This window comes from Mustela putorius, unplaced genomic scaffold, assembly GCF_011764305.1.
Source record: "Mustela putorius furo isolate JIRA1106 unplaced genomic scaffold, ASM1176430v1.1 tig00004068_pilon_pilon_pilon, whole genome shotgun sequence".
Taxonomy (NCBI): domain Eukaryota; kingdom Metazoa; phylum Chordata; class Mammalia; order Carnivora; family Mustelidae; genus Mustela; species Mustela putorius.
This window is the reverse complement of record NW_025422199.1, coordinates 152,046-177,789: the sequence shown is the minus strand read 5'-3', so window position 1 is coordinate 177,789 and position 25,744 is coordinate 152,046. Positions and strand designations below refer to the sequence as shown.

At 51.5% G+C, this 25,744-nt stretch overlaps 2 protein-coding genes across 2 annotated transcripts in view; one reads left to right on the top strand and one right to left on the bottom strand.

Annotated features, from left to right (window-relative positions):
* Nucleotides 1-25,656, bottom strand: part of FGD1 (FYVE, RhoGEF and PH domain containing 1) — a 40,692-nt gene extending 15,036 nt beyond the window's left edge. The window contains exons 1-8 of the mRNA XM_004780579.3: nt 24,582-25,656; nt 7,774-7,947; nt 7,290-7,467; nt 6,724-7,162; nt 5,336-5,425; nt 4,491-4,639; nt 2,936-3,092; nt 2,692-2,830 (exon numbers count right to left, since the gene is read on the bottom strand). Coding sequence (XP_004780636.1) covers nt 2,692-2,830; nt 2,936-3,092; nt 4,491-4,639; nt 5,336-5,425; nt 6,724-7,162; nt 7,290-7,467; nt 7,774-7,947; nt 24,582-24,888 — 1,633 coding nt within the window. The 5' untranslated portion in view covers nt 24,889-25,656. The remainder of the gene's footprint in view (nt 1-2,691; nt 2,831-2,935; nt 3,093-4,490; nt 4,640-5,335; nt 5,426-6,723; nt 7,163-7,289; nt 7,468-7,773; nt 7,948-24,581) is intronic.
* The window catches only part of GNL3L (G protein nucleolar 3 like), a 60,121-nt gene continuing 58,909 nt past the window's right edge, over nt 24,533-25,744 (top strand). Inside the window, exon 1 of the mRNA XM_013050054.2 lies at nt 24,533-24,656. The gene's annotated coding sequence lies outside the window, so the exon portion shown is untranslated. The remainder of the gene's footprint in view (nt 24,657-25,744) is intronic.

The window sequence follows — 25,744 nt, the reverse complement described above, 5'->3', positions numbered from 1 at the left end:
TGTGGGGAGTCAGTCTGGAGTTAAGACTGGGAAAATCAGACTTGGAGGATCAGACTTAATTTGGGGGAAAATCTAGGGCATTAGTCCCAGGGCACAGTGAAAGGGATGGAAAACAGGGGTCTGGGGGACTGGGACTAGGGAGAACACAATCTGGAGTCTGTTTGGAGCTCAGATCAGGCAGCTTGATCTCAGCTGGAGAGATTGTAGAAATCAGTCTGAGGCCTCAGTGGTCTAAGTCTGTGGCATGGATCAGTCCCTGACAAAAGAATCTACCTTTAGGGGCTCAGGATAGATGTCTCAATCTGAGGGACAGTAAATGGGGGATGAATCTGCGGTGCTATGTTTGGCAATACCTGTTTATAGAATGGTGGCCATGGAGACTAGACTGGGGGAATCTCCTTGTGGGACTTTGGGCTGAGGGCTCTGAGTGGGAACACTCTCTCAGAGCTCAGGGTGGGAGGAGCATTCTGGAAGCCCAGATCTTGGTTTGGGGAAACCAAGTGTTGGGGGGGTGTCCTATAACTGGGACCTCATACTGGATTTAGCCTGAGGGCTCGGTTGGAGATGTCAGCCCATGGAACTATTCCTAAGGAATCAGTCTGGAAGGCTTTTTCTCAAGGTTTAGGTTATATAGTTCATCCTGGCATTTCAGTCGGGGTTCTCAGTCAGGGAGAGGACTGAGGTACTTAGTCTGCAGATGTCTGTTGAGTTCAGCTGTCAAACATTTTAGGGTTCTTGTTCTTTCTAGAGGTCCAGGATTGGTAGCAAAGTGCCCCATGTGGTAGGGTGGAGGGGACTCAATTTGGGAAGTAGACACAGCAGCAGACTACAACTGTCTGCTCCTGATTCTTGTGGCTTCCAGCACTCTTTGCTCTCCTAACTTTCCTCCTACCTATAGGGCTACTTCTCAAGTCCTTTGCTGATGCCACCTCCTTCAGCTTTGCCCTTGGCCCCCATTTCTTCTCCATTTACATTCACTCTCTTGGTGATTGGGTCCAGTCTCACAGTGTTGAATACTATCTATGAGCCAGTGACACCCAACTCTCTCTCCCTGGGATTCTAGACTCATCTAACTACCTACCTGGCAGCTCACTTTGAACACGTCCAAAATCAACCTCCTGAGCTCACCTCAAGAACAATCACCACTAGCCAAAAATCTGCAAGTCATTCTTGACTCTTTCTTCCAAGCCTCACACCCACTCCATCCTGGTTCTTTCAGTGCTGCTTCCAAATAAAATATATCCTGAATCTAACCATTTCTCTCTACTTCCACTGCTACTGCCCTCGTCCAAGCTGACTTTTCTCACTTAGATTATTGCAAAGGCTTCTTACTGGTCTCTCTCTCTCTTGCTTCTCAAATAATCCTGATCAAAATCTTCCCTTGGCTACCCACTGTACTCAGAAAAGAAAAATCCATCTCCTTATCTAGGACTTTAAAGTCTGGCTCCTCCCTCTAACCCTACTTCTACCATTCTGTCCTCACTTACCATGCTCAGGTCACACTGGCCCTCTTGATGGTCCAAAGATATGCAAGCTGCCTCTCCTCCCCCCCCAGGAAGTCTGTACCTGTTGTTGCCTCTGGGGGCTATGGCCCTCTCCAGCTGGCATGTGGCTCCCTTCTTCTTGTCATTCAGGTGTGACTCAAATATCTTCTATTCAGAGAGGCCACCCAACCTCAAGTAAGCCCCCCAGCCCCTGTCACATCACCTTCCTATTCTCTGAATTACATGTAGCATCTATTCAATGTTCTTCTGTGTATTTATTACTTCTCTTTATTATCTGCTGTCTTGTTCACTTCCATATCCCCTGTGCTTACAACAATGCACAGAATAAGGTGCTCAGTAAATAGCTGTTATATAAGTGAAGGAATAAATGGAGATAATACTCTGTTGGGGGGGGAAGTTGGGGAGACTCTGGGGAAGCACTCTTTGAGGTGTGACCCTGGGGGTGGGTGTGGGTCTCATACTGGAGGAATCAGAATGAAATAGTTTTCTAGTGGTTCTGTGTGTAAGGACTCAGTCTGAGGAGACAGTATCTAAGCCTAGAGATCCAAATCTTGGAGGTGGAAAATTTGGGGTCCAGTCAGGGGTGCTCAGTTCTGAAGAGGTAATTCTGTAGGGCTCTGATCAGACTTGGGAGGTTCTTTATGAGGTTCGTTCTAGGTAACAGCTGGGAACACAGAGTGGAGCTCTAAATGTGGATGATAGATAGTCAGGGGCCCGATGAGACAAGTCTCCTTGTGTGAGGCTCAGCTGTGGAGATTCAGTAAAGAGGGCTTGGCCTGAGAGGTCAGTCTGGGCACTCTCAGTCCCTGGGGGTTCTGGCTCAGTTTCATTCTGGACTTGGGACAACTTCATTTGAGGATGAGTCTAGGGGTGAGCTTTGGGGTCTTGGCCTAGAAAACCGTGGCTCCCTCTAGGGGATCATTCTGGGTATACTCTTCCAACTCCCGGGGTTCCGGTTGGGGACTTCAGACTGGGGGACTCCTGAGTGCTCTCCCTGGGTATTCAGGCAGAGTCTCAACCTGGATGTTCATCCTGGGGTCTTACTGCAGAGCTTCAATGTGGGCCTTTCAGTCTGGAGATCCTATTCTGGGATCTCATTATGTTGCCGTGGAAGGCTGACCCATTGAATTAAGTCTGGGGTGTGTGTGTGGAAGGGGTAAGGAAGGGTCCGGAGGCATGCACTCACTTTGGGCATCCTTGCTGTCCGGGGAGCCATGGGGCAGCTTTAACAGATAGTCCTTGAGAAGTAGCTCATAGCGGGGAATGCGCTGCACGGGTTCCAGCATGTGGTGCTGCAACGTCAGGTTGCCACAGGCTTCCTCCTTCTGTGACAGGCAGAAGCAGAGGGGCTCAGGTGTGGCCACAGACTCCTCCCTGGGTCCCTGCAGAACTCTCCTCCCCAGTTCATCCTATCCGGCTTTGCTGCTTACCTGTACCTCATGGATGATAACTTTAAACTGGGTGGAGCGCTCTGTCCAGGTGTTTACCAGCTCCACAGCCCGGTCAAAGTTTTTCACATACTCGCCATACATCTTGAGGAAGGGTGCCAACTTCTGAAGGATGTCTCCAATGCGTGGGTAACGGTCCCTGGGGTGGAAGCAGGGGCTAGCATGGTCCTGCTGAGCCTTGTCCCCCAGAGCTCTCTTGGGCTTCTTTCTAGGCCTCTAGTCCCAGGTAAGCTACTTTCACCACATTCCTGGAAATCTACTTCTTGGCCAGTTCTACTCCTCTGCAATTGCTGCTTGTGTTACAGGCCAATTAGGCCAAAAGACTCAGCTTGACCTGAAGCCATGGCCCAGGCTGCCACCTGCCCCAACTCTGCCCCTCTCAAGTACCAGGAGTTATATGTCCTGAGATACCTGCCCTCACCTCCCTGTGAGGGCCACTTCTTCATACACTTCTTACTGATTCTGTGCCCAGCCTCGAGCTCAGGGAATCTGAAGACACAAGTGAGTCACACTGAGCTAAACCCTGACATGGTCACTGTCTGATAGGGAAGACAAAGTGAACAAGTCTGCTCATACTCCTCAGGAGTCACAGTTAGCTGAGGGACACACAGGACTAGGCCTGGTCTTAGCCCTTGTTGGTCACGGTCTGCTGGGGGCACACAAGAACCAGGCCAGGCCTATCCCTCAGGGGTAATGGGTAATTGGGAAGATGTAGGAAACGGCTTCATACCTACCAGCCCTCCATGGTGACAGTCTAGTGAGGGAGACATACTTTATCCCATGGGGGTGGAGAACATGGAGATGATTCTAAGTAGTACATAACACGGTCTGATTGTTCAGAAAGACCATTACGGCATGGGGAATAGACTCTAAAGGATGGACTGTAAGAGGAGAGAGCCTGGTGGCTGGGAGATTGCCTGTAATCCCTGCCCTTCTCCCTCAGGACTTGGCTCAAGAATCAGCACCTCCCTGAACCCTTCTCTAATCCTAGACTAGGTTTGGTCCATTTGTCTGGATTCCCATAGCCTCCCGTTCTCAGCTCTAACATAGGTCTGATTTAAAAACAACAACAACAACAACCCCCAAAACAACAGCTCACATTGAGCATATATTATATACGGGGTACTGTTCTATGCTCTCAACATGTGTCAACTCATTTAAATCCTTCAAATAACTCTCCAAAGTAGACTATTATTATTATCCTCATTATGTAGAGGAGGGAACTGGACAATAGTAATTTAAGAAACTTGCTTAATATCACAAAACTAGCAAATGGCAGAGCTAAAATTTGAACCCAGCCAATCTGGCTCCTAACCTCATACTCTTAAGGGCTGTGTATTCTGTTCTAACTTTCGGAGGATTGGTCTGTGTTTTGTATTAGAGTGGGAGGGCACAGAAGGCAGAACTTCAGTCTGATTCCCTTCGTGAAAGGTGGTAGGAGAAGACAGGTGGGAATGAACTCTAGGAGACATTTGTGCCCTGGGTTGGGCAGGCGTGTGGACAGAAGGGTAGACAGCCTAGATCTGGAGTCCCTCACCATTCCTCCATGCGTTTCTCTAGCTCAGGCAGCAGGAACTGCTGGTGGAAGCAATAGATGGAGCAGATGTTAGAGAAGATGCCATGGACAACGTCAGCCGGGAAGGAACTGCGGTTCCGAGCTTCTTCCAGTAGCCGGGCACAGAACACCTGTGGGGTAGGGCAGGCGTGTTCAGCCCAGATGGGCCTGGGGCTTGGCTGGGGAAGGGGCAGCTTGTAAGTGAGGGCACTGTTTGTGGACAGCTCTTTGGAGCTTTGGGATCAGCACTGGTCTCGAGACTGAGGAAAGAGGGAATGGAGTTAGGCTTCTATATGGGGGGCTGGATTTGGGGTTATCACGGTTAGGGCTTGGAGGTAGGCATTGGAACAATGAGAAGTCAGGAGCAGGGTCAAGGTCAGAATTAGATTCAGGGTCAGATCCATTCATTTAACACATTTTTGAGTGCCTACTGTGTGCTATTGTAATGGCTGGGATGACATAGTGAACAAAGCAAGCAGAATTCCTACCCTTACGTATTCTAGTGAATTTGGGGTCAGAAATAGGGCCAGGATTAGAATAAGGATCGATCAGGGTCTGGTTTACAGATGGGGTCAATTCAGGATTTAGGTTAGAGCTGCAGTCAGGGTTGATGTACCCACCCAAAGTTAGGAAGGAAGGTTGATACAAAGATCAAACTTGGGGTCAGTCAGAATTGACTTCAGAGACAGGATGGGGGTCAAGGTCAGAAAGAGGTCTTACCAACTCTAGATTGGTCATGGTAGGGTTGGGCTCAGGACCTCTTAACTTCCTCCTTGGCACCCACCTCCCAGGTCCTGGGGCCCAAGGACCTCCAAGGGGTCATTCACCTGATCCAGAAGATGGAGCCGGGAAACATAGGCCTTCTCAGTTTGCAGGAGCTCATTGGCAATGTGGAACACTTTCTGCTGCACAGTCAACTGGAAAGGAGAAGAGGCAGCCACTCATCCATCACCCCATACCCTAACCTTCACCCAAGCCCACAGAATTCTCAGAACAGCTCAGATGCTACTCTAAGCCCAGTGCCACCCTGGGAGAACCTTATTCCCCATCTCTGGACCCATAAGCCTCCCAGCTTCAATCTCTGACTCCCCAGTGTATCCTAAAGGCCACTCCTCAATTCTGATGATACACACTCTCTCACTTGGCCACTTATGCCCCCAGGCATTTGCCCTCTCTATCCATTTAGCATAGCACAGTGGTTAATTGTGTGGGCCAGGAAGTCAGACTTCCTGGGTTTAAATCCTAGCTCTGCCATTCATTAGCTTGCATAAGTTGTGTAACTGCTCTGTATTTAAGTCTTCTCATCTGTATATACTGATAGTAATAGGACCTAAGTCCATTGGTAACTGAGACAATTAAATGATTGAATGTAAGTAAAACATAGCAGACTACAGATTAAGTAGTCTATAAATGTTATTTATTTGCCCACTCAGTTCAGGCAGCAAAGACGTGCTGAGTACTTGGGGTGTAGAAAACACCAAAGTACAAAAATACATACAACTCATTGCCTGTTGGCCCAGTTTCCAAATCACTAGATACATGGTTGCTGAGTTGCTGGCCTCAGCTTCTGAACTGGAGCTGGGCTCTGGTGAAGAACGGGTTCCAGCTGCAACCTAACTGAAGTTCAGGGATGCCTCTGAAAGCAGCCTTAGGCTGCTGGGGCACAGAAAGGGTTTCCTGCTGCCAAGAGCCTTCATGGCCACAGCCTCAGGTCCTTTGGGCAGGAGGAGCTCTAGCTCTTGTGTCCCTCTGGTGGCCAGCTGCTGGGGAGTCTGGATGTGAGAAACTTTCCATTTTCTAAATAAGAAAACCGAAGCTTGTGGTAGAGGAGTGGAGACTTGCCCAGTGTCACAGAGCTACTGAGTCTTGGGGTTTTCTGGCTGAAGTAGGACTTGAAGGATCCCCAAGCAGGATGCCCATCTTTAAGATGGAAAAACTGAGGTCCAGCTAGTGGTTCTCTGATGAGGGGGGAACAATTTTCCCAGTGGGCATTTGGAACTGTGCATAGTCATTTTGGTAGTTACAGTGAAGGGGGCAGGGGGAGGTACAGGTTTGCTACTAATATTTTAGTACCCAGGGACCAGGGAAGCCAAACATCCAAAGTGGAAACAGTGCCCTATTTTGAGGAATAACAAGCTGGGGAAGAACCAAGTGTAAGAGCCAGGCTCCTGGTTTTTCCACATGGTCGTGTCTCTTGGTAAACATGGGTCAGTACCTCCACAGACTCCTGTCTCTCCATCGGGAGCACTGGGATTTCTCTGTCCTTCTCATCCTCCTCCTCGTCATCCTCCTCTTCCAGGTCGCTATCAACTTCCTGGGAGCCGGGCCGGTGGGAGTCAGCCAAAGCAACAGGGACACTGGCCAGGGCAGGGGTCCCAGGGCACAGGCTGTGGCTGGGGGGCCCATCATCACTGACAAAGCAGGTCTCCTCACTGTTGGATGGCGAGCTGATGCTGTCAATGCCGCTGTCCCGGTTGGGCACCTTCTCGCCATCCCGGGGGCCGGGAGCCAACAGGAACAGGCAGCGGGAGGCCTCACCCTCGGGAAGCTGGGGCACAGGTGGCTGCGGGGGTGGCTGTGGCAACACGGCTGGCTCTATGGGACCTGGGCTGGGGCCAGGGGCTGGCCTATCCGAGGCAACAATCACAGGCTCTCTGAGGTGGGTGGTGGACACACATGGAGGCAGGGTATGAGCTTGATTGAGAGTCCTGTTTTATAGCTGTCCTTCCTGCCCCAGGCCCACCCTCACTCCCACAGGGTACCCCTGCGAACCGGACTCACCTTTCAAATTTTTCAATCAGTGAGGATACTGCTGCAGAACTGGGGCTGGCCTCAACCCTGGGGGCCAGGCCCTTGGCCACTCGGGGGTCTGCAGGCAGTGGGCGTGATGGTGGAGGGGGAATGGGCTCAGGTTGGGGGGGCATCCGGGGCATCTGCAGGTAGCTGGGCTTTGGGGGGACTGGAGAAATGGACAGGGGAGAGAGGGGAGATCTCAATGAGCTGAGTTTAGAGGTGGTTGTCATAGTTAGGCCACGAGGCCCTCCACAAACCCCCAGCCTGCACAGTTGCTCAAGGCAGCTACAGAGCAAGCCTGAGGCAAAATGGCAGTGTGTGTGTGCATCAGCCCCAGGCCACAGCCCTCTGCTGCTAGACCATGGTGCTTCCTATCCTTCTAACAAGGATTCTCCTCTGCCACTGGTCTAGCTTTCCCCTCCGCTATTCCCTCTCCCGGGCCATTTCTCCTCCCCTCGCTGGAACCACTTACCTTGTGGCTTTGGGCCTGGTGTCCGCTTTAGCGGTGAAGGACGCTGGTTGGGGCTTTCAGTGGGGGGGCCTGGGTCTGAGCGAAGCCGCTGGGGACCTTCTGGATGAGGTTCAAGGCTCTGGCCAGGGTCAAGGGACAAACTTTTAACCAGGATTCGGTTTCCTTGGTGCAGCCCTGCAGAAAAGGAGAACCTGGGTATGAAACAATTGATGTTACCTCAAAGGGGCCAGGGGAGCTGTATGTCTTAGCAGGTACTGGGGTATTGGGTTTCCCTTAGCCCCTTTCCAGGGCATACTGCCTTTCTGGAAAGCCCCTACCATAGCCCTCAGATGGGAAGCCAGGCCCAGGGCTGTGGCTGGCTGTTTTCATCAATAGACAAGAGTTCTTTGTGATTTGTATATTGATTCCTTATATGTCGGCAGGCATTGTTACTAGGATGTTAACCAGGCTAGGGGTGGGTGCAAGAACCCTACAGTTTGTGTACATGTTTGTAGCCCTTGTTTATATAGACACAGTGGGCATGCTGAGCCTAAGCCATTCTTCACCCCTTTTTTTTTAAGGTCCCGAGGACACCTGGCCTTCCTTGTCTGCTATTTCATACAGCTGAGTGTGCTCAAAAATGACAAAATTCTATTTCATGAGTGAAAGTTTTGCTCCTTAAAAGCCCAGCCTCTCACTAACCTGTATTATCCTCCTTTACTTCCACACCCACATACAACCACACACCCAGCACCCAGCACCCAGAGTTCAGGTCACAGGAATGGCTTTAAAATGGCAGGCAACAAATGCAGAAAATGGGAGGCCCTTTTGCGCTGTCCCTTTTCCCTCACTGTGGGTGCCCTAAGTCCTCCTCTGTCTTTGGTTCTAGGAGAGAGGACAGTTGCCTTTGGGAGAGAAGATTCCATCTGGAAGACAGTGAGGGACCCTCCAGGATGACATGTGCCAAAGGGAAAGAGTGTGGGGCTCAGGTGGGCCTGGCTGGGCAGGTAGCTGTGACTGAGTAGTCAGTGTGGGGGTGGGGACAAAGCAGAGAGGGCAAACCCTGCAGGCGGGCTGAGGAGCTAGATGATCATCCTGTGGGCAGAAGGAAGTCATGAAAGGCCATGGCTGAAAGGCCACAGCATAGGGAAGAACGCAGGCAAACAGGTGTGAGGACAAGAGAGTGAGTGGCGGCCAAGAGCTCTCAGAGCTCCCACCCACATGTGGTGTTGGTTTTGCGGGGCCCCAGCCACACAGTCTCTCACTGCTACAGGATCTGTTACCCTGTGTTACAGAGTCTCACACTGACCAGTCACAAAAGGGTCCATGCGGTTACTGAGCCACATGGTGTTATTTAGACTGTTTCAGTCAACTGCAGGGCCACACAAACTCCAATACCCAATCACATGCCGTCATGCTCCTGAAAGCCTGGTCACACACAGTCCCCAAGACCCACAGTCACCAACTCATATTTTCACACAGCTCCACAGTATCACATACACGGGCCAACCCGGTCATGTACACTAACCCGGTCATGTACACTCACAAAGACAGTCACACAGTGGCAAGCCTATCATTTTATGCAGTTTCATATGATAATTTCCCAACCATTTACTGTCATATATACTCCTCAAAGCTGGTGACACCGAGTCACAAAGATATACAGAGTCATTTACACTGTATCTCACAATTGCAGGGCAACAGTGTGTCATGCACACCGTAATACGGTGTTACAGGTTCACACACCTGCAAGTGGTTTGCGCAGTCACGAGGACTAGAGCCACGCAGGTTCATTATATCATGTCAGATAGGACCTCACACAGTGGGATGACATCACAAAGTCATACACCGCCATGTATCCAGAAATGTAGACACACGATCACAGACATATGGCCTAATTTACTCCTGTGTTATACTCATGAAACAAACGTCCAAGGTGGCCTTGGGTCTTAGGGGCTCAGACATACATGCACACCTGACATTTGCCTACTGGTCTAAATGGTCATGGTATCACAGGTGCCCTCCATTGCAAAAACATACAGGTATAACATGCAGACGCCCTATGGGGTTGCATGGGCAAAATCATCCTCCTCCTCATCATCACAGGGAATTTTAGGTCTTCCAGTCCTGGAGGGAAAGAATAGCCCAACCCACACTGTTCCAGCAGCTTCCCTGGGTCTCTGGCCTCACTCTGGCCCCAATCCAGCCAGGCAGGCCCCAGGGGAGTTGGGTCATGGTCCCCTCCCAGTCCTGAAGGAACATGGTGGCCCAGCCCCCAGGCCAAGCCTCGTTCATACCACCCTTTACCTTGCTTCAGGTGCAGTTTCCTCACTTCCTTTCCCACCTGGGCAGGCAGGGCCCTGACTGGGAGGGAGGACATGCTTCTCTCAGTTCAGCTTACCCTGCCCTGCTCAGCACATTCTGGCCTGGTCCTGCCCTACCATCCCCCTGGGTGTGGGTTGAAGAGGATGAATCACTTGGAGGGTGGCACATGAGGAGACTCAGTTTGAGAGACACATGGCCAGAGAAGGTGAGAGACAGAGTAGCTAATGGTGCCAGAGATCCAGCAGGCAAAGCCAGGCACCCTACTGTGCAGAGCTCCCCACTCCGAGATACAGGCACAGGTGCCAGGGTCTCAGGTGCCCCTTGTCTGCCTCCTTAGGGCTCCACCTCACCCTGTCTCCACACCTCAAAGCAGGCAGTCCTCCTGGGTGAGCCTACCCAATCTGTACAGAGCAGCTGAGGGGGCCCCTGGCTGGGCTTTTCTCTCTTCATGCCACTACTTGTTCTGGGATAGGGTGACCATACCATTCTTTATGGCCCTGCTCTGGCCTACCTCCTACTCCTTTTCCCCCCACCTCACCTGGGAGCCCACCAGGGGGCCTGCTCTCCTTTCTTTTTGCCCCCTAGTGGGCAACCCCGCATAGCAGAAGGCTGGATAAGATTCAAATATTCTGGGACACTCTGCATTCCCAGGAGAGAGGGGCAGGGACTGTGAGCTCAGGATCAGATGAGGAGATGAAGGCAGAGAAGGGGCAGTGGCTTGCCCAAGGTCACATGGCAAGTCCACAGCAGAGCTTCAGCAGGTAGGTCCTGCCCTGGACTCCTTTCTTAACCCTGCTCCTCAAGGATAAGCTGGAAAAGAGGGGAAGTAGGAAAGGCAGTGTCGTACCCCAGTGCTTAAGAAAGTCATGAGCTGCAGTGTGGCTAGTGAACTAGTACAATACCTCTACGCCCACCGACTGGGAGATGACATCAGGGTTCCAGCTCAGGAACCGAGGCCTGGCCAAGAACAGTGGAGGCTCTGCTGAAGGAAGAAGGTTCAAGATCCTCCCCTCTCCAGTGTTGGTGCTCCTCATGCCTGTCCCTCTGCCTCCATTTCCTTGTCTCCTCCTATGGGTTCACTCAGTGGCCCCCTTGTCCCCAGCTCTTGCTCCTGCCACATGGGTGGAGGGACCTCCAGCTTGGGGCATGACACGTATCAATGAGAGCCTTTTGTGACTTCCCACAGCCCATGGGGAGGATAGGAAATTCTCAGCTAGGCCTCCATGGCACCTCACGATCCTGTGAACTCTCTGCTTTCCCTAGGCTTAGCTCAGATTCCCCAGGCATTTCTGAGCCCTACTCTGAACCTAGCAGACTCACTGCTAGAAGATGTGAAAATCCCATCTCTGCTCCTAGGGAGCTCCCAAGGGAGACCTTCTCCCTTCCTGAAGACCACAGCCTTTCCCACTACCCTGTCCCATCCCCTCCTGGCTAGGTCCTGCATTGGTTTTCTCCAGCCCATTTTTTATAGTTGACAGTCCACAGCATTCTCTTTCATCCACGTACACTTGCGCCCCTGACAGAGTCCTCTACCAGCACTGCCCCCTCCACTACTGGGTTTACCAGAGTCCCCAGGGCCCATTAGAACAGAGGCCACAAAGGGCCGCACCCCACAGAGAGAAAGTTATACCACCCAACCTTATGATACTTTCGTGAAAATCTACCCAGCCACACATTGACAATGCACAGCCTTCAAAGACCTCGTGAGAGCCGCAGAGTCGTTCACATGTCCCTATGGAACATGCTTGGCACTTTATGCTCGCCCACAACCATGGCTGCCATTCTGGTATCTCTTTTCATTGACCTGAAGCACACCCTGGGCACCCCAGGAGTGCCGGGGCACTGTCCCAGCTCTTTTGTGGGGGTGGGGGTGTGCAGTCCCAGCAAGTCTTCAGCAAGCAAAAGGTAATTTTGATCTTAGCCCTCAAGGAGCTCCCAATCTCAAAGACAAGAGACTCTCATTCAGGAAAAAAAAGTTAAGTGAAGCTCAGGAAGAGCAAGGCGGGGGAGGGAGGTGGGGGACAGCCTGTTGGGACAGGGGAAGCTCAGGGGAGGGAGAGGCCCCAGGGCCAGGGCAACCAGATAAAGTATAGAATGCCCAGTTAAATTTTAATTTCAGATCAGCAATGAATAATTTCTTAGGATAATCATGTCTCATGCTTACTTACACTAAAAATGTATTGTGCCATACTAAAATATTGTTTGTTAAATGTGTGAAATTCAAATCTATCTGTACTTTATGTGAGCAAATTTTAGCAACCTCAGTCAAGGAGGGCTTAGAGTCAATGAAGCAAAGCCAGGCCTCTGAGGCGGCACCTGGCAACCAGGGCCCCCTAGTCTCTCGTCCAGTTAAGCCTCAGGCAAGCTGTGGTCTCTACCCAATTTCCCTGTAATGGGCACCCGAGTGCTCATGACAGTGACATTATTTCAGGGATAAGCTTGAATCTGGTCTTATTTATTAAGAAAAAGCAAGGATGATCATTTAGAACCTGTGATAAACTATCCCAAAGAGGGGTGGCATGACTGTGCTCACTGACCAGATTGTGTGTGTTCAGGTGTTGTGGCACCTTTTTAGTAAGAGCTGGTTCGGGGGTGCCTGGATGGCTGAGTTGGTCAGGTGTCCGACTCTTGATTTTGGCTCCAGTCATGACCTCAGGGTTGTGAGATTAAGCCCTGTGATGGGCTCTGCACTGGGCGTGGAAACTGCTTGAGGTTCTCTCTTCCTCTCCTTTTGCCTCCCCCACTTTCTCCTTTTCTTATTTTTTTTTTTAAAAAGGAAGAGCTGGTTGGGAGCCATAGAGACCCAGGTTAAATCCCAACACCCTCACTTACTAGTTGTGTGACCCTGGGCAAGCCTCTCTATCTGAACCTCAGTTTCCTTATTCGGAAAACTAGATAGTAATCACAGTCCCCTAATTTTGGGGAGTCCATGAAACAAAGAAGGGAAAGAGCACAGTGTCTCCCACCCACACAGCAATGTGAGTGAAACTTGAAAGCCAACAGAACCACATATCCGCGAAGACATGAAACTATGCACACAGGTACATAAACCCTCAGGCTGCAGGCTGCAACCTAACACAAAGCTATTGACTCACCAAGAAACACGAGCAAACCCAGCCAGAGAGGGAACACAGAATCCAGCCCCACTCTCCTCGACAGCTCCTCAGATCAGGGCAAGATTCCTACTAGAGGAGGCATGGCAAAGAAAAGACAATGGCACCCCATCCCGAAATTCAAACTCCACTGAAAACACAAATCATACGAAACTGTAAAATAAGTGTTCAGAAGTATAATGGAGTTTTGAATCTTCCCATGACAACTTACTGTTACTGAAATGATAAAATCATTCCAAAACTTGTTTCTTTGGGGCTCCTGGCAAAGCAGTTCTGTCCTCTAGCGGTTGGAACATAAAGACTCCTACATTTGCCCATTTCCACTGGAATGACCCAGCCTCTCCCTCACCTCTTTCTGTAATTTAAGCTCCCAGCATCCCCTTTGCCTGGTCAGCAATACCCCCTCTCCCATCTCCTAGTTGTAGCCTTGGCTTCATCTCAAGTTAGCTAATAGGGCCTCAGACTGGACCTCAGTCATTAACTCCATGGTGACCTGGGGAGTTGCTTCACAGCTCTGGACGCCAATTTCCCCATCTGCAAAATGGGGGAGAATATGTGTGTGCTTCTCATTTTGAGGACCTATTATGATGCTAGAACGGGCAGAAGCTGCGCCCAGTGCTCATGCCTCCAGACCCCCCACTGCATGCTTCTCTCCACAGCCCCCCCCCCCAGATCTCTGTCTCTCCAGGCTAAGAGGTAGGCCCCAGGGACAGTTGGAATTCCTGGGGGGGTGGGTGGGGTGGGGTGTAAAAAGGGAACAGAGGGAGTGGTGAAGAAGGAACAACAACAAGTAAGAAAGTGCCTTTTGGAAAGCCAGCTCTGATGGGGGATAGGGGAGTCCTTCAGTTTGAGAAAAAAGCAGGGGATAAAGCCATAGCTGCTCACTTTTCCCACCTTCCCCTTGAATGGGAGGTCCAGCCCTGCTGCCCTACACCTTTGCAGCCAGAGTGGCCCAGGACTTGCTTGGCCTCACAGATGTTCTCTCTGAAAGTTCAAACACAAAGCTCTATCAAGTGAGAGATGTGCCGGGAGAGCTGTCTACAGGAACCCTTTGGGTAGATCTGAAAGTTCCTTCCTTTAAGTGGACTGGTATTCTGAACATAAGGACTCTACCGAAAAACAGAGGCACCTTCTGCAGGGTGAAGGCACTTTTGGAAAGTAGGAGCCACTTCCAAGAGTTTCCTAGAGTCTTCCTGCAAAATACAGAAACTTTCAACAAAATGGAGGTCTTTTTGATAAAAAGAATGCCCCTTCTGTAAATGGAAGAAATTTCTACAAAGTGGAGGAGACTTCTTCAAAATGGAGGGACATTCTATAAAGCGAGGAGAGTTCTACAAAGACCTTTTGGTAAAACGGATGACCTGTCTGAAGGGCTTTCTTGCGAACATTACTCTTCTGTAAAATGGAGGAAGTCTTTTGTAGAGTGAGGCCCCCTCTGTAAAATGCAGGATGTTTCCGTAAAATGTGTACCCTCATGTAAAGTGAGGACCTTCCTGTAAAATGGAACATTATCAGGCATTAGGGAATGATAGAGACTGGGGTAAATTGGAGACCGCATGCCTCACTTGAAGCACGGATAGTAGCTCCTCCCTTCTACCTAATTGTCACTTTGCAGACACAGGGCCCTGTGTTTTCAGATCTTCTGATATTTCCAGAGAATCAGAAATCCAGACCTATATGTGAAATCCCCTAATTTTGAAAACAGTGAGTAGGCCAATTATTTGTGAGTCAAATTCAGCTTGGGGACCACCACTTTGGGGTATCTGAATTAGATGGTCCTTAAGGCCCCTTCCACCTCTGTTGTTTACCTCCTGCCCTATCTGACATGTTCTGGCCTTTAGGTGGCAGCCTTGGCAGCCCCTTCTTCCACCGTCTGCTAGGGCCCAATCTTTTCTGAGCCAGAGCAGGCTCATGCAATACTTGTCAGCAGTTCCCTGAACTGGAATCCTTTTGTTCTGCTTGGTCCAATTTGCACTTTGCCCTGAGCAAGATGCCTGAAGAGAGCAGGGGATTTCAAGAACCTTCGAAACTCTCTGGAACTGACAGACTTTTTAGTGGAGGGTATAAAGTATGGGGGTTCAACTGTTTGTTAAGCACCTACTCAGCATCAGGCTTCGTATCAATACTGTATGGCATCCTCCTAACAACCCTGAAAACTATTAGTTCCATTTTATCGGCAAGAAAAGCAAGACACAGAGAAGCAAAATAGCTTGTCTGTGGATACACAGTTAGAGCTGGGACGGGATCCCAAGCATGTCTGTGTCCAGAGTCATAGAGCACATCCTCAGCCAATGTTTGCTGAGTTGGTAAAGAAATCACATTTTGAGGTGGGGGGAGTGGGGATGACTTGCTAAAGGAGGTGGTTTTTGAGTTCACGGTCCTGTAGGCAATGGAAAAAATTGAGCAAAGGTGTGAGTAGTAGGTGGGAAGGTGAGGAGCATGTTTGAGGGCACAATGAACACAGTCCTGCGTTTGTAAAAATGTTCCCAAACAGGAGGAAGGGAGCAGGGAGGGCCAAAAGACAGGCAGTCACGCCTGCACCCCCCCACATGAACCACAACCACAACCAAGATTCAGAATTCATAGGGGGCATACAGAGACAGACATTGGCACTGAAACACACACACACACACACACACACACACAAATGTATGCATAAGACCTACATACAGAAACCCACGTGCAGAAACATCTAGAAACTCTCAGGGGCTTAGACAGAACCAAGCTGACACACAAGCAGGCAAATAGGAACATACAACAAATACAGACCCAAAGATACACATAAACACACACAAATATATACAGACACACACTCAAACATACAGACGGACGTATAGAAATAAGAACATTCAGATACACACAAAACAGACCCTTGGGGACAAAGATAGCCAGGCACATGTGCACACATGCACACACACACACACACACACACACACACACACGCCACAGCCACATGGGAGCACAGGCAGCCCATCCCTCTTCCAGTTGCTGAATTGCTGTAAGGGCCTGGCCACCTCCTCCCTGTGTCTCTGGATCTGAGGCCAGAGAAGGATGGGGGTGGTTGCTCCACCCCCAGGAGGGGCTGGGGACTTCAGAGGATGAAGGGAGTGGAGCTGCAGCTGGGAGAAATGGGGCAGTAATTACCCAGTGCTGGGGCTGCCACGCTGGCTGGGATTTCCCTTCCTGTCAGGACAAAGCCACTAGGGGATCACCCCTCTGATCGCTGCTGTGTGTGACCCCCAGGACCCCAAGATTGAGCCATCTCACTTCCCCTCTCACCAGAAGCCTGGTCAAATTTGAGAGTTAGTAACACGAAGGCATCATGAGGGAAAAAGGCAGAGAGAGAGAGAGAGAAAGAGAGAGGCACTGAAACCAAGACAAGGAGGGAGAAGACCAGAAGGAAGACTGAGAAGACTGCTGAGAGCTGACAACTAGAGAGGGAAACCGTAAGGGTGAGGGCAAGTCAGAAGGGAGACAGGGACAGTGAGGGATGCAGGCTTAGAGAGGCAAGCGGGGAAAAAACAAAAAGGGCAGACCAGGGCCATTTGTCAAACACAGCATGTGTCATGCTGAGTGCTATGGGGTTTCTGTTACCTGTGGCAAATTCTTAAGACAACGCTAAGAGGTGGGCATGATAACCCCATTTTACAGATGTTAAAACTGAGGCTCAGGGAGGTGATGAGACTTGCCCAAGGTCACATGAAGCTAGAAAGTGGTGGAGCTGGGTCTGGGCTGGGGTGGAGGGAGCCTCTCACCACTGCCTGACCCTGCCAGAGATTCATGACCCAAAGATCCCTGAAGGAATTCTCTGGAGAACAGAAGCAGTCTGTGAGGCCTGAAGACTGGAGCCCCTAAGAGACGTGCAGTAAGAGACCCACACCTTCCCTGCCCCACTTCCTGCTGCCCCTGGGGCTGTGTCAACACCTGGAATGCATTAGGCAGGGAGGCCCTGCCTAGGGTAACTGGGAAGATGCTAAGGCAGGGGAGCAGGGAAGGTGAAGGTGAAGGCAGAGGTAGTGGTGTGGACAGCTGCTGTGCTTTTAGCAGGCCCAAGAAGGGCTGCTATGCCAGCTGCAGCTCCCTGGGGCTACCCTTGCCAGTCCTGCCTTTCCTTTCTACAGGTACCTTCCCTCTGTGACTTAACCCCTTCTGTGCCTGGGCTATAGGAAAGCACCACAAAGGGCTGAAAGCTGCCAGCACTGGGAAAAGCCTCCCATTCCCTGTGGGCCTCAGCCACACACCTGTGCCCTCACCCTCCTGCCTTTAACTCTGGGGCCGAGGGGGGCACAGCACATGCCAGCTAGGCACTGCCACCTGGATACCCCATCCCCTGTTTTCAGGCTCACCCAGCCTCTTGGCGTCCCAAGCCACATCCAGCCCCCAGTGGCTCCTCCTCCTGCCTTCCCCATCCCAAGAGTGGCACATCCATTCCTGCAGTACCCCAAGCCAGAGGCTGGGCTTTCTCCATGTCTCCTCCCTCTCCCTCAACTCACACATCCAGGCCAGACCCCAAGCCCTAGCAGACCTGACTTTCTTAGCTTTAGAATCCATAAGCTTTTCCCCACTCTCCAGCTTCCTAACTGGTTTCCCTCCCATCCTCTCTGCAAGGCATTCTCCACACCACAACCAGCTTCACAAACAGTCTGCTTTAATTCCTGCGGCCCTGTGAAGGGCTCCCATTTGCCTCCCGGGTGAACTCCAACCTCTTGAGCTTGGGGACAAGTAAGGCCCAGCTTAAGAACACTTCCCCGCCCCCACCCTCCAGCCACAATGGTTTCTTGTCTGTTCCTCGAAAGTGCTCTCTTCCGCCTGGGGCTCTGACACACGTTGTTCCCGTGGCCTGAATGGCTTTTCCGCTTAGCCTTACCTCTGGACTCCCATTTATCTCTGGAGTCTCAACTCAAGTGTTCTCTTTTCCCTGCTTACCCCCCCTCATATGTTCCTGCAGCATCTGTGCTTAGAATCACTTGTCATGTAGATCTTCTCTGCTAGGAAGAAGCTCTGTGAGCCCAAGGATTATGCTTGTCTTGTTGCACACCAAGCACCTTGCACGGGGCCAAGCACAGAGTCCATCTTCAGGAAATGTTTGTTCACTTTCCCTTATCTGCCAAATATTTATTACCAATGTTATATGCCAGACAAATGAGATGATCAGGTCCCAGGGTTATAAACGGGGAAACTAAGGTCCTGAGAAAGTAGGTCCGGGGGACACAGTGCACCAGTGGCAGAGCCAGGAGCCCTGAGGCTTGTTCAGCTACCGTCCTCCATCCTTGTCTTCAGCTCTGTGTCGGTTTTGAAGCACATTTTGGAGATGTGGTGCCTTCCAAGTCCAAGGAACCGGTATTAGAGCCCCGAGAGGCTGGACTTACTGCTCCAAGGATGTCTGCTCTCTCCAGAGGAGGGAACATAACTCTGCTGGGCTGGCCAATGGCAGACTGTGCTTCCTGCCCTCATTCCAGACAGGTCCTAGCCCCAGCCAGCCAGGATCTGGCGAGCTCCACATCTCCCTAAGGCATTTAGCTAACTGGCCCCCAGAAAGCCATGGTTGGAGTCTGTCTTAGATATAGCTGCCACTCACCTTTGAGGAGGCAGGTAGCTCCAGCCAGGCCATCCTACAGGAACAGAGGCACCTGAAAGGGCCGAGAAATGGGGATGCCAACCACCTGCACCTTGGAAGCTTCAATTCCTTTAGTTCTGTCTGGGGAAGTCCTTTCCCCAGCTATCCAGAGTCTTTTTATTTTGTTGTGTTTCTTTGGAAGGCCCCGGCTGACTGAACCAAATCTGGGTCTTTTCCCAGACACTCCCTCAGAATCTCAAATGGCTGCTCTCCAAAAATCCCCAGCAGAGCCCACCCCTGCCTCCTGTCATGAGCCCCCTCTTCTTTCCATGAGCAACCTCCTTCTGTGACCTCTCGGGATGCCCTCAAAAGGGAGAACATCAAGAGAGCCACAGGAATTTACTTTGCCCATGTCTGATTTGTGTTTCAGGAGTATTGCATCAGCTTTTTGCAACAGCCACTAGCCTGGGTATCTGTGAAATGGGTCTCAGCTTTACACAAATGTGCTTTAAAACACTGCCCTCCCTCCCCAAGGCATTTCTAAGGTAAAGTTTGGGCACATGACGAATGACCCACCTGAATGTGACTCTGCTGACCTCAATATCTGTGTCTTCAGGGATGGGACTGGCCCCCAGAACCTTACACACTTCTCCCCATGAGCTATTTTGTGATCCACGGTATTCATTGGTGGTGAGAATTCCCAAACACCTCTGGCCCAGTCCTCTCTCTTTTGAGCTTTCCAACCTTACACCCAGATGCCTGCTGGCCACTTCCACGTGGATGTCCCCCAAGGCTTTCACACTCAATATCCTCCCTCAAACCTGCTCTTTCTCTTGCAGGTAGATGGCCCCAAACCCATCCACTGGTCACTGTAGCTGGTTTCAGACAACAAACCAAACTCATCTTGGACTTCTTCCTTGGTCTCTACATCCAAGCCACCACCAAGGCCTGTCCGTGTTAGCCCTGAAATGTCTCTCAGATCTTATCGTCCTTACCTATTGCCATTACTCTAACTCAAGCTACGATCACCTGTCACCAGGATGACTATGATCCCCACCTGCCTGTCTCCCTGCTCCCAATCCTGCATCCCTATCATCCACTCTCCACATGTAGCTATGGGGATCTCCCAAACACCCACATCTGAGCCCATCATTCCCCTGCTTAATAAACCCTTCCATAGTTCCCCTTGGCCCTCAGGATAAAGTTCCTTTCCTAGCCTTATCCCTTACTCCTCTCAATACACTCCCAGTTCCCAGCATGCCCCAAGCCTCAGTACTCTTGCTCCCACTGAGATTCTTACCTGATCTGCCCTCCATGTTCCTCTTAGCTCTACAAACCTTGCTGACACCCTTTAGAGCCCTCGCTTTGGGCCAGGCCCTGTGGTGGGTGCTGCTGATGCTAGGGCTTCTCCTGCCCAGAGTCCCAGAACTGCAACTGCTTTCCAACTTGAAATGCCAAATGGCAGCCACTCACTAGAGTTAGGCATAGATGGTAAACTGAGGCAGCTGGTGTTTGTGCATATGTGAGTGAGGGGTTGATTCATTCCCTTTAGCTTAGATCCCCTGCTTTCCTTTGGGGTTGGGAGGAAAGGAGGTAGGCCCACATAAGGTCCTAAGGAAAGGGCCTCAGAAGGGAGGCCTATACATCTTCCTGGCTCTAATCATGTTGATTCACCATAGGACCATGAATAAGCTGCCTCTCTGAGCCTCCACTACCCCAGCTAAAAATCAGTTCCCACTCTAGGCTGTGCATCAGAATCACCTGGGAAGCTTTAAAAATAGATTCTTGGATTGCAACCCCAAGATTCTGGAGCTCTGAGGTGGAGTCTGGGAATCACATTTATTTTTTCAGAGTCAAGGGGGGATTCTGATGTTCACCCAGTTTGGGAAACCCAGAACTAGATGGTGTCCAGGGCCCTTTCTGGCTCCCGTTCTAACTCTTGGAGTCTCTGATGATGTCCTAGGCTCCAAATTAGAGGGGAGTCATCCCTATTGTGGCCCCCCTCAATTGCCTTAGTTCTCCCACTGCCCACGAACAGACTCTTACATTAGATGCAACTATTTTGACTGAGACAGGCCCCAAGCTACCCCCACCTAGCATCCAGAAGGATATTCTAGGCCTCAAAACTGAGGAATAGGGTAGGTTTCCCCCAAATCTCTATGAGCAAACCTAGGCTGGGGACTCCATTCTGACTCTCTGAAAGCCCTCTCTGGCATCTTTCCAGGTTTAAATAACCTGGAAAATTGGTGTAAAAACAATTGCCCTCTCCCCCTAGCAGAAATCAGGTAAAGAGAAAGTACTTTGAAGAAATTGAAGGTTTTTCACATGGATAAGATATAACTACAGTGGACCCTTGAACAACATAGTATGAACTGCACAGGCCCACTTATATGTGGATTTTTTTCAATAAATATAGTATAGTACCATAAATATATTTCTTCTTATGATTTTTTTTCTTTTTTAAAGGTTTATTTATTTATTTTAAAGACACACAGAGAAGGGGAGAGTGTGTGTGCAAGTCAGAGGAGGGCCAGAGGGAGAGAGAGAATCCCAAGCAGACTCTGTACTGAGCACAGAGCCCAATATGGGGCTCAATCTCACCACCCTGAGATCATGACCTGAGCTAAAATCAAGAGTCAGATGCTTAACCGACTGAGCCTACCCAGGCGCCCCTTCTCTTCCTTATGATTTCTTGATAACATTTTCTTTTCTCTAGCTTACTTTAAAAGAATTAAGTATATAGTACATATAGAAAATGATTTGTTATTTGACTGTTTATGTTATTGGTAAGGATTCTGGTCAAAGGTAGGCTATTAGGTAGTTATGTTTTTGGGAGTCAAAAGTTATACACAGATTTTTGACTGTGCAAGTAGGGGCATGGGGGCTCATAATCCTAACTCCCCCATTGTTCAAGCATCAACTGTATTATTTTTAAGCACCCCCCAACCAGGTTCGGCCACTGGTCCCTAAGGGTGGTGATTCAATACAAGCCTCAGCAGTCTGAAGGAGGAAGTCGGCAGGCACACAGAAATCTTAGCATGTGGACTAAAATGTTTCAACCCTTTAATTGAGAGAACTCTCTCTCTTTCTGTCTGTCTGTTTCTCTTTCTCTCTCTCACACACAGATACACACCCTACAACCACCAACCCTGCCCTCTTTGGGCCAATTATAGGCGAGTTCTGTGGAGAGAGAAGCAAGTCACTTGTGCCTAAACCTGGGCCAGCTGGGCAGTGGGGGAGGCAGGCCTCTCACACGCCATGCTGCTGTGAATCACATGGCCCAGCGCCTGCTTTGCCAGGGCCTGAGTAATTCCTCCGCCTCCTCTTCAGAAGGTTTTCCCCTTATTTTTTAAAAAAGTTAATTTTATTCTGCAGGCTTCTCACCAGTATCTCATAGACTCCTCAAGGCATTCTCTAGATGAGGAAATCAAGGCTCAGAGAAGGGAAGTCACTCAACCTGGGTCACACAGTGAGTCAGCTAGGAATGGTTGGTTGGGAATCCAGGTCCTTCCCTAACACTCTTCTTACTCCTAATCCCCATTTGGAGAATCTATCTATCTATCTATCTATCCATCTATCATCTATCTATATCAGCCATTTATATTTATATATAAAAGACAGCCACCAATTACAGACACAGGGACTTGATTGCCAAAAAGAATCCTGGAAACTTTGTTTTGCTCTTTTGGGGAGGAAGGGAGTAGTTCAGGATGGGTATTGTGACTGGTAATTTGTCAGGTTTGGTGGAGTGGGAAGACAACTCGGAATCACCACTGTGAGGTGGGAGCAGTGGCAGTATCAATCAGAGGCTAGAGACCAAGGGTCAAGACACCACTCAGTTACTGACTCAGACCAAGAGCATCTGGAGGGCGGGAATTCTGCTATCCTTCTCTTAGACAATAGTTACTGAGGGCCTACTATGTGTTCCCTTAATATTTGTTCAGGCATTTGTCCAGTGAGGATTTATTAAGCACCTACTATATGCTAGGCACTGCTCTACTCAATGGGGGGACACAAGACTGAACAAAACAGATACAATCCCCTTGCCCTCAAAGAGTTCACATTCTAGTGGAGAAAGATGGGCAGTAAGCAAGTGGACACATACAATAAGATAATTTCAGACTGTACTAAGGGCAAGGATGGAAGCTGTGACGGAGACTCACAATTGTCCTCCCCTCCCCCCTACCAAAGTGGTCAGGGAAGGTCTCTTGGAGGAGGTGACATCTGAGCTGAGACCTGAAAGATGAGGAATAAGCCAGGTAGGGCACGGGGGAAGAGCTGCCAGGCAGAGGGAAAAGCAGATGCAAAGACCCTGAGGCGGGAGTCATTGTGGCATGTTTTGGGACTTGAAAGAAGGTGCTACAGTAGGGCAGGCAAGTAGCCTGCTCCACACAGTGTCTGTCAAGCGGTGTTTGGAAAGCCAGCAGGAGCAACATGCAGGGCAGGGTGTTAAAGGCCTCTTGTCAACTGGATATCTCCAGCCCACACTGAGGGAGCCCCTGGAAACTCCCAGAGGTTCCATGACTAGCCCAAGGTCACAAAAGCAGTAAGGGGTACATCTTGCCAGTGCTTTATGTTTCATTTACTGCTAACTGTGCTGGACCACAGTCCCTATGGAGCTTGGGGATGTGAGCCCTGTGTGTTGGGGGTGGGGGTCCCAGGGGCTCAACAGCTCTGTCAGTGTTGCCCAGTGGAAGGCAGACCAGAAATACACTGCTCGTTCTCTGTGGCTCCTGGGCCCAGGTCCACATGGGATGTCCCCAGATGGGGGTGGCCCTGCTGGACACCTCAGACACTCAAGTCTGTGCAGTGCAAATGCGTCTCCAGGCAGTAGTCTGTAGCCCCAGCCCGACCTAGAGTGGCTCCGCCTCTGCAAATCCAAGTTCAAGCATCCTGATTTCTTTTCACAACCATCCTTGCAGCCCCACCCATCTACAGCCCTACTACAACTGGCTGCTGCCCCCAACCCCCTCTGCTCTCTCCCTACCTATCAGCCCTTCCAGCCCTCTCCTCCCGCTTGATCCCCAAGGTTCACCTCCTCCACCTATCTTGTTCATCAGCACCTTCTACTCCCTTCTTCCCTTGTCCTCCTGCCACACACACCCTGGCAATACCCCAACCTTGGATCAATCCACCATCCCTCTTTTTTTTTTTTTTTCCACTCATACTCCAGAGCTGCTGAACAGTAGAGGAGAAAATCACATAAGCAGAAGGCTTGGCATTACTTTCATGGTCTCCAGCCTCAGTTTGGGGAAAGAGAAAGACCACAGATTTTGGACTCAAATACATCTGGTTTTGAATCCTGGCTCTATTCTAGCTATGGGACCTTGGGCAAGTTACTCAACTTCTCTGGGCTTCGGTTTCCTACCCTACAAAATAGGGCTAATAGTACTTCACAGGAGGTTCCTGAAGATGAAATGAGAGCCCATATAAAGCACCCAGTCCAGTGCCTGGCACAATGTAGGCGCTTAGCAAATGGGAGACTCCTTTTCTCCTATTTTCCTAAACTCCGTTCCCCCTACCAAATTCCCCTTACTGCCTTGCAATTCTGACCGTTTTTCTTTGAGTGCTCCCTCTCCCATTAGTCTCAGCAGATAGATAAGAAGGGGGTGGGGAGGATTGAGGGGGCAAAGGGACAGAGAGAGGGGACCGCGGACAGAGGCAGAAAGGACTGGACGGAAGAGGAGCGAGAGAAGGGGGTGGGGGTTGAGAAGACTCGAAGGGCCAGGGTGAGCGGGCCGGCTCCGAGGCGGGGCTTAAAGGGCCCGAGAACAAGAACCTGCTCCCAGTACCAGGCCCATGGCTCGGGCTCCCATGCTCTCTCGATCACTCACCAGGCCGGGGCTGTGAGCCCTCCAGGTGGTAGGAGAAGCGCAGGGCCCGGTGGTGCTGTGGACTGGGGCCGCAGGGTAAGACCCGGGGGCCTGGAGCAGCGCCCAGGCTGGCGTCTGAGGGTCCGGCACACTGGGGATCCAGGGGGCCGCCGAGAGCGGAGACTGAGCCCCTAAGCACCGGCAGTCCGGGCTCGGAGGCTCCAGGATCCGTGTCGACACTGACCGGAGGAGCGGCGCCGGGGGCGTTCGTGGTTGGGTGTTCGGTCTCAGAAGGCCCGGCGCCCCCCTGGGCTCGGTGGCCATGCATGGTCCGGGCCTGGGCGCGGGGCCCGGGCTCCCCGCTTGGCTCCAGCTCCTGGGGCGGAGGCGCGGGCGGAGGAGGCCCGGCGCCCGGCGGAGCAACGGCCTCAGGCTCGGGGGGCGGGGCTGCGGGCTCAGCCCCACTGCGGAGATTCAAGCCCCCGGCCCGGGCCCGGGCCAGCAGCTGTGGCAGCAGTGGCAGTACCAGCAGCAGCCGCGGCCACCGCCGCTGCCGTGCCAGGCATCGCCGGCCCGGGCCCTGCGCAGGGATTGGGCTCGGCGGGGCCCGGGGCCCGCTGAGGAGCGCTGTCTATGCGGCAGCGGCTGGGTGAGGTCGGGGGGCTGCGCTCGGCGCGGGCTCTCTCTTAAGACGCAAGCCACTTCCGTGGCTCCGGGGCGAGCAGTCGGTCTGTTCGGTGTGCGGGGTCTCTTTCTCCCCAAATGGGAATCGATCTGGGCTCTTCTGACTGGTCGGAAAGGGTTCTTCCTCCCGCCGCAGCGGAGGCTGGCGGGCGGAGGGGAGGGGAAGGGAGGGCAGGGCAGGGGAGGGAGGGAGGAGAGGATGGCGCTGGCTGGGGGCGCGCGTGTGCGTCGCGCGCTTGGGCTGCGGGGCTCGCCCTCAGCCAATCCCTCTGGACGATGCTTCAGCCGCGGGGGCAGGGTAACAGCTTCGGCCTAGGTCTCCACGGCGGCGGGCAGGAAGGAGACGGAGAAGGGGGATGGGGAGGCGGGAGCCTTCGGTGAGGCAGCCGCAGCCACAGCGGCGCTGGGACCCAGTTACCCCAGCCCCGCCCCCTCGCCCGGGATTCGCTCCTGGCTCCGCCCCCTAACTCGGACCCGCCTCGCTTCTCCCTGTGACCGCC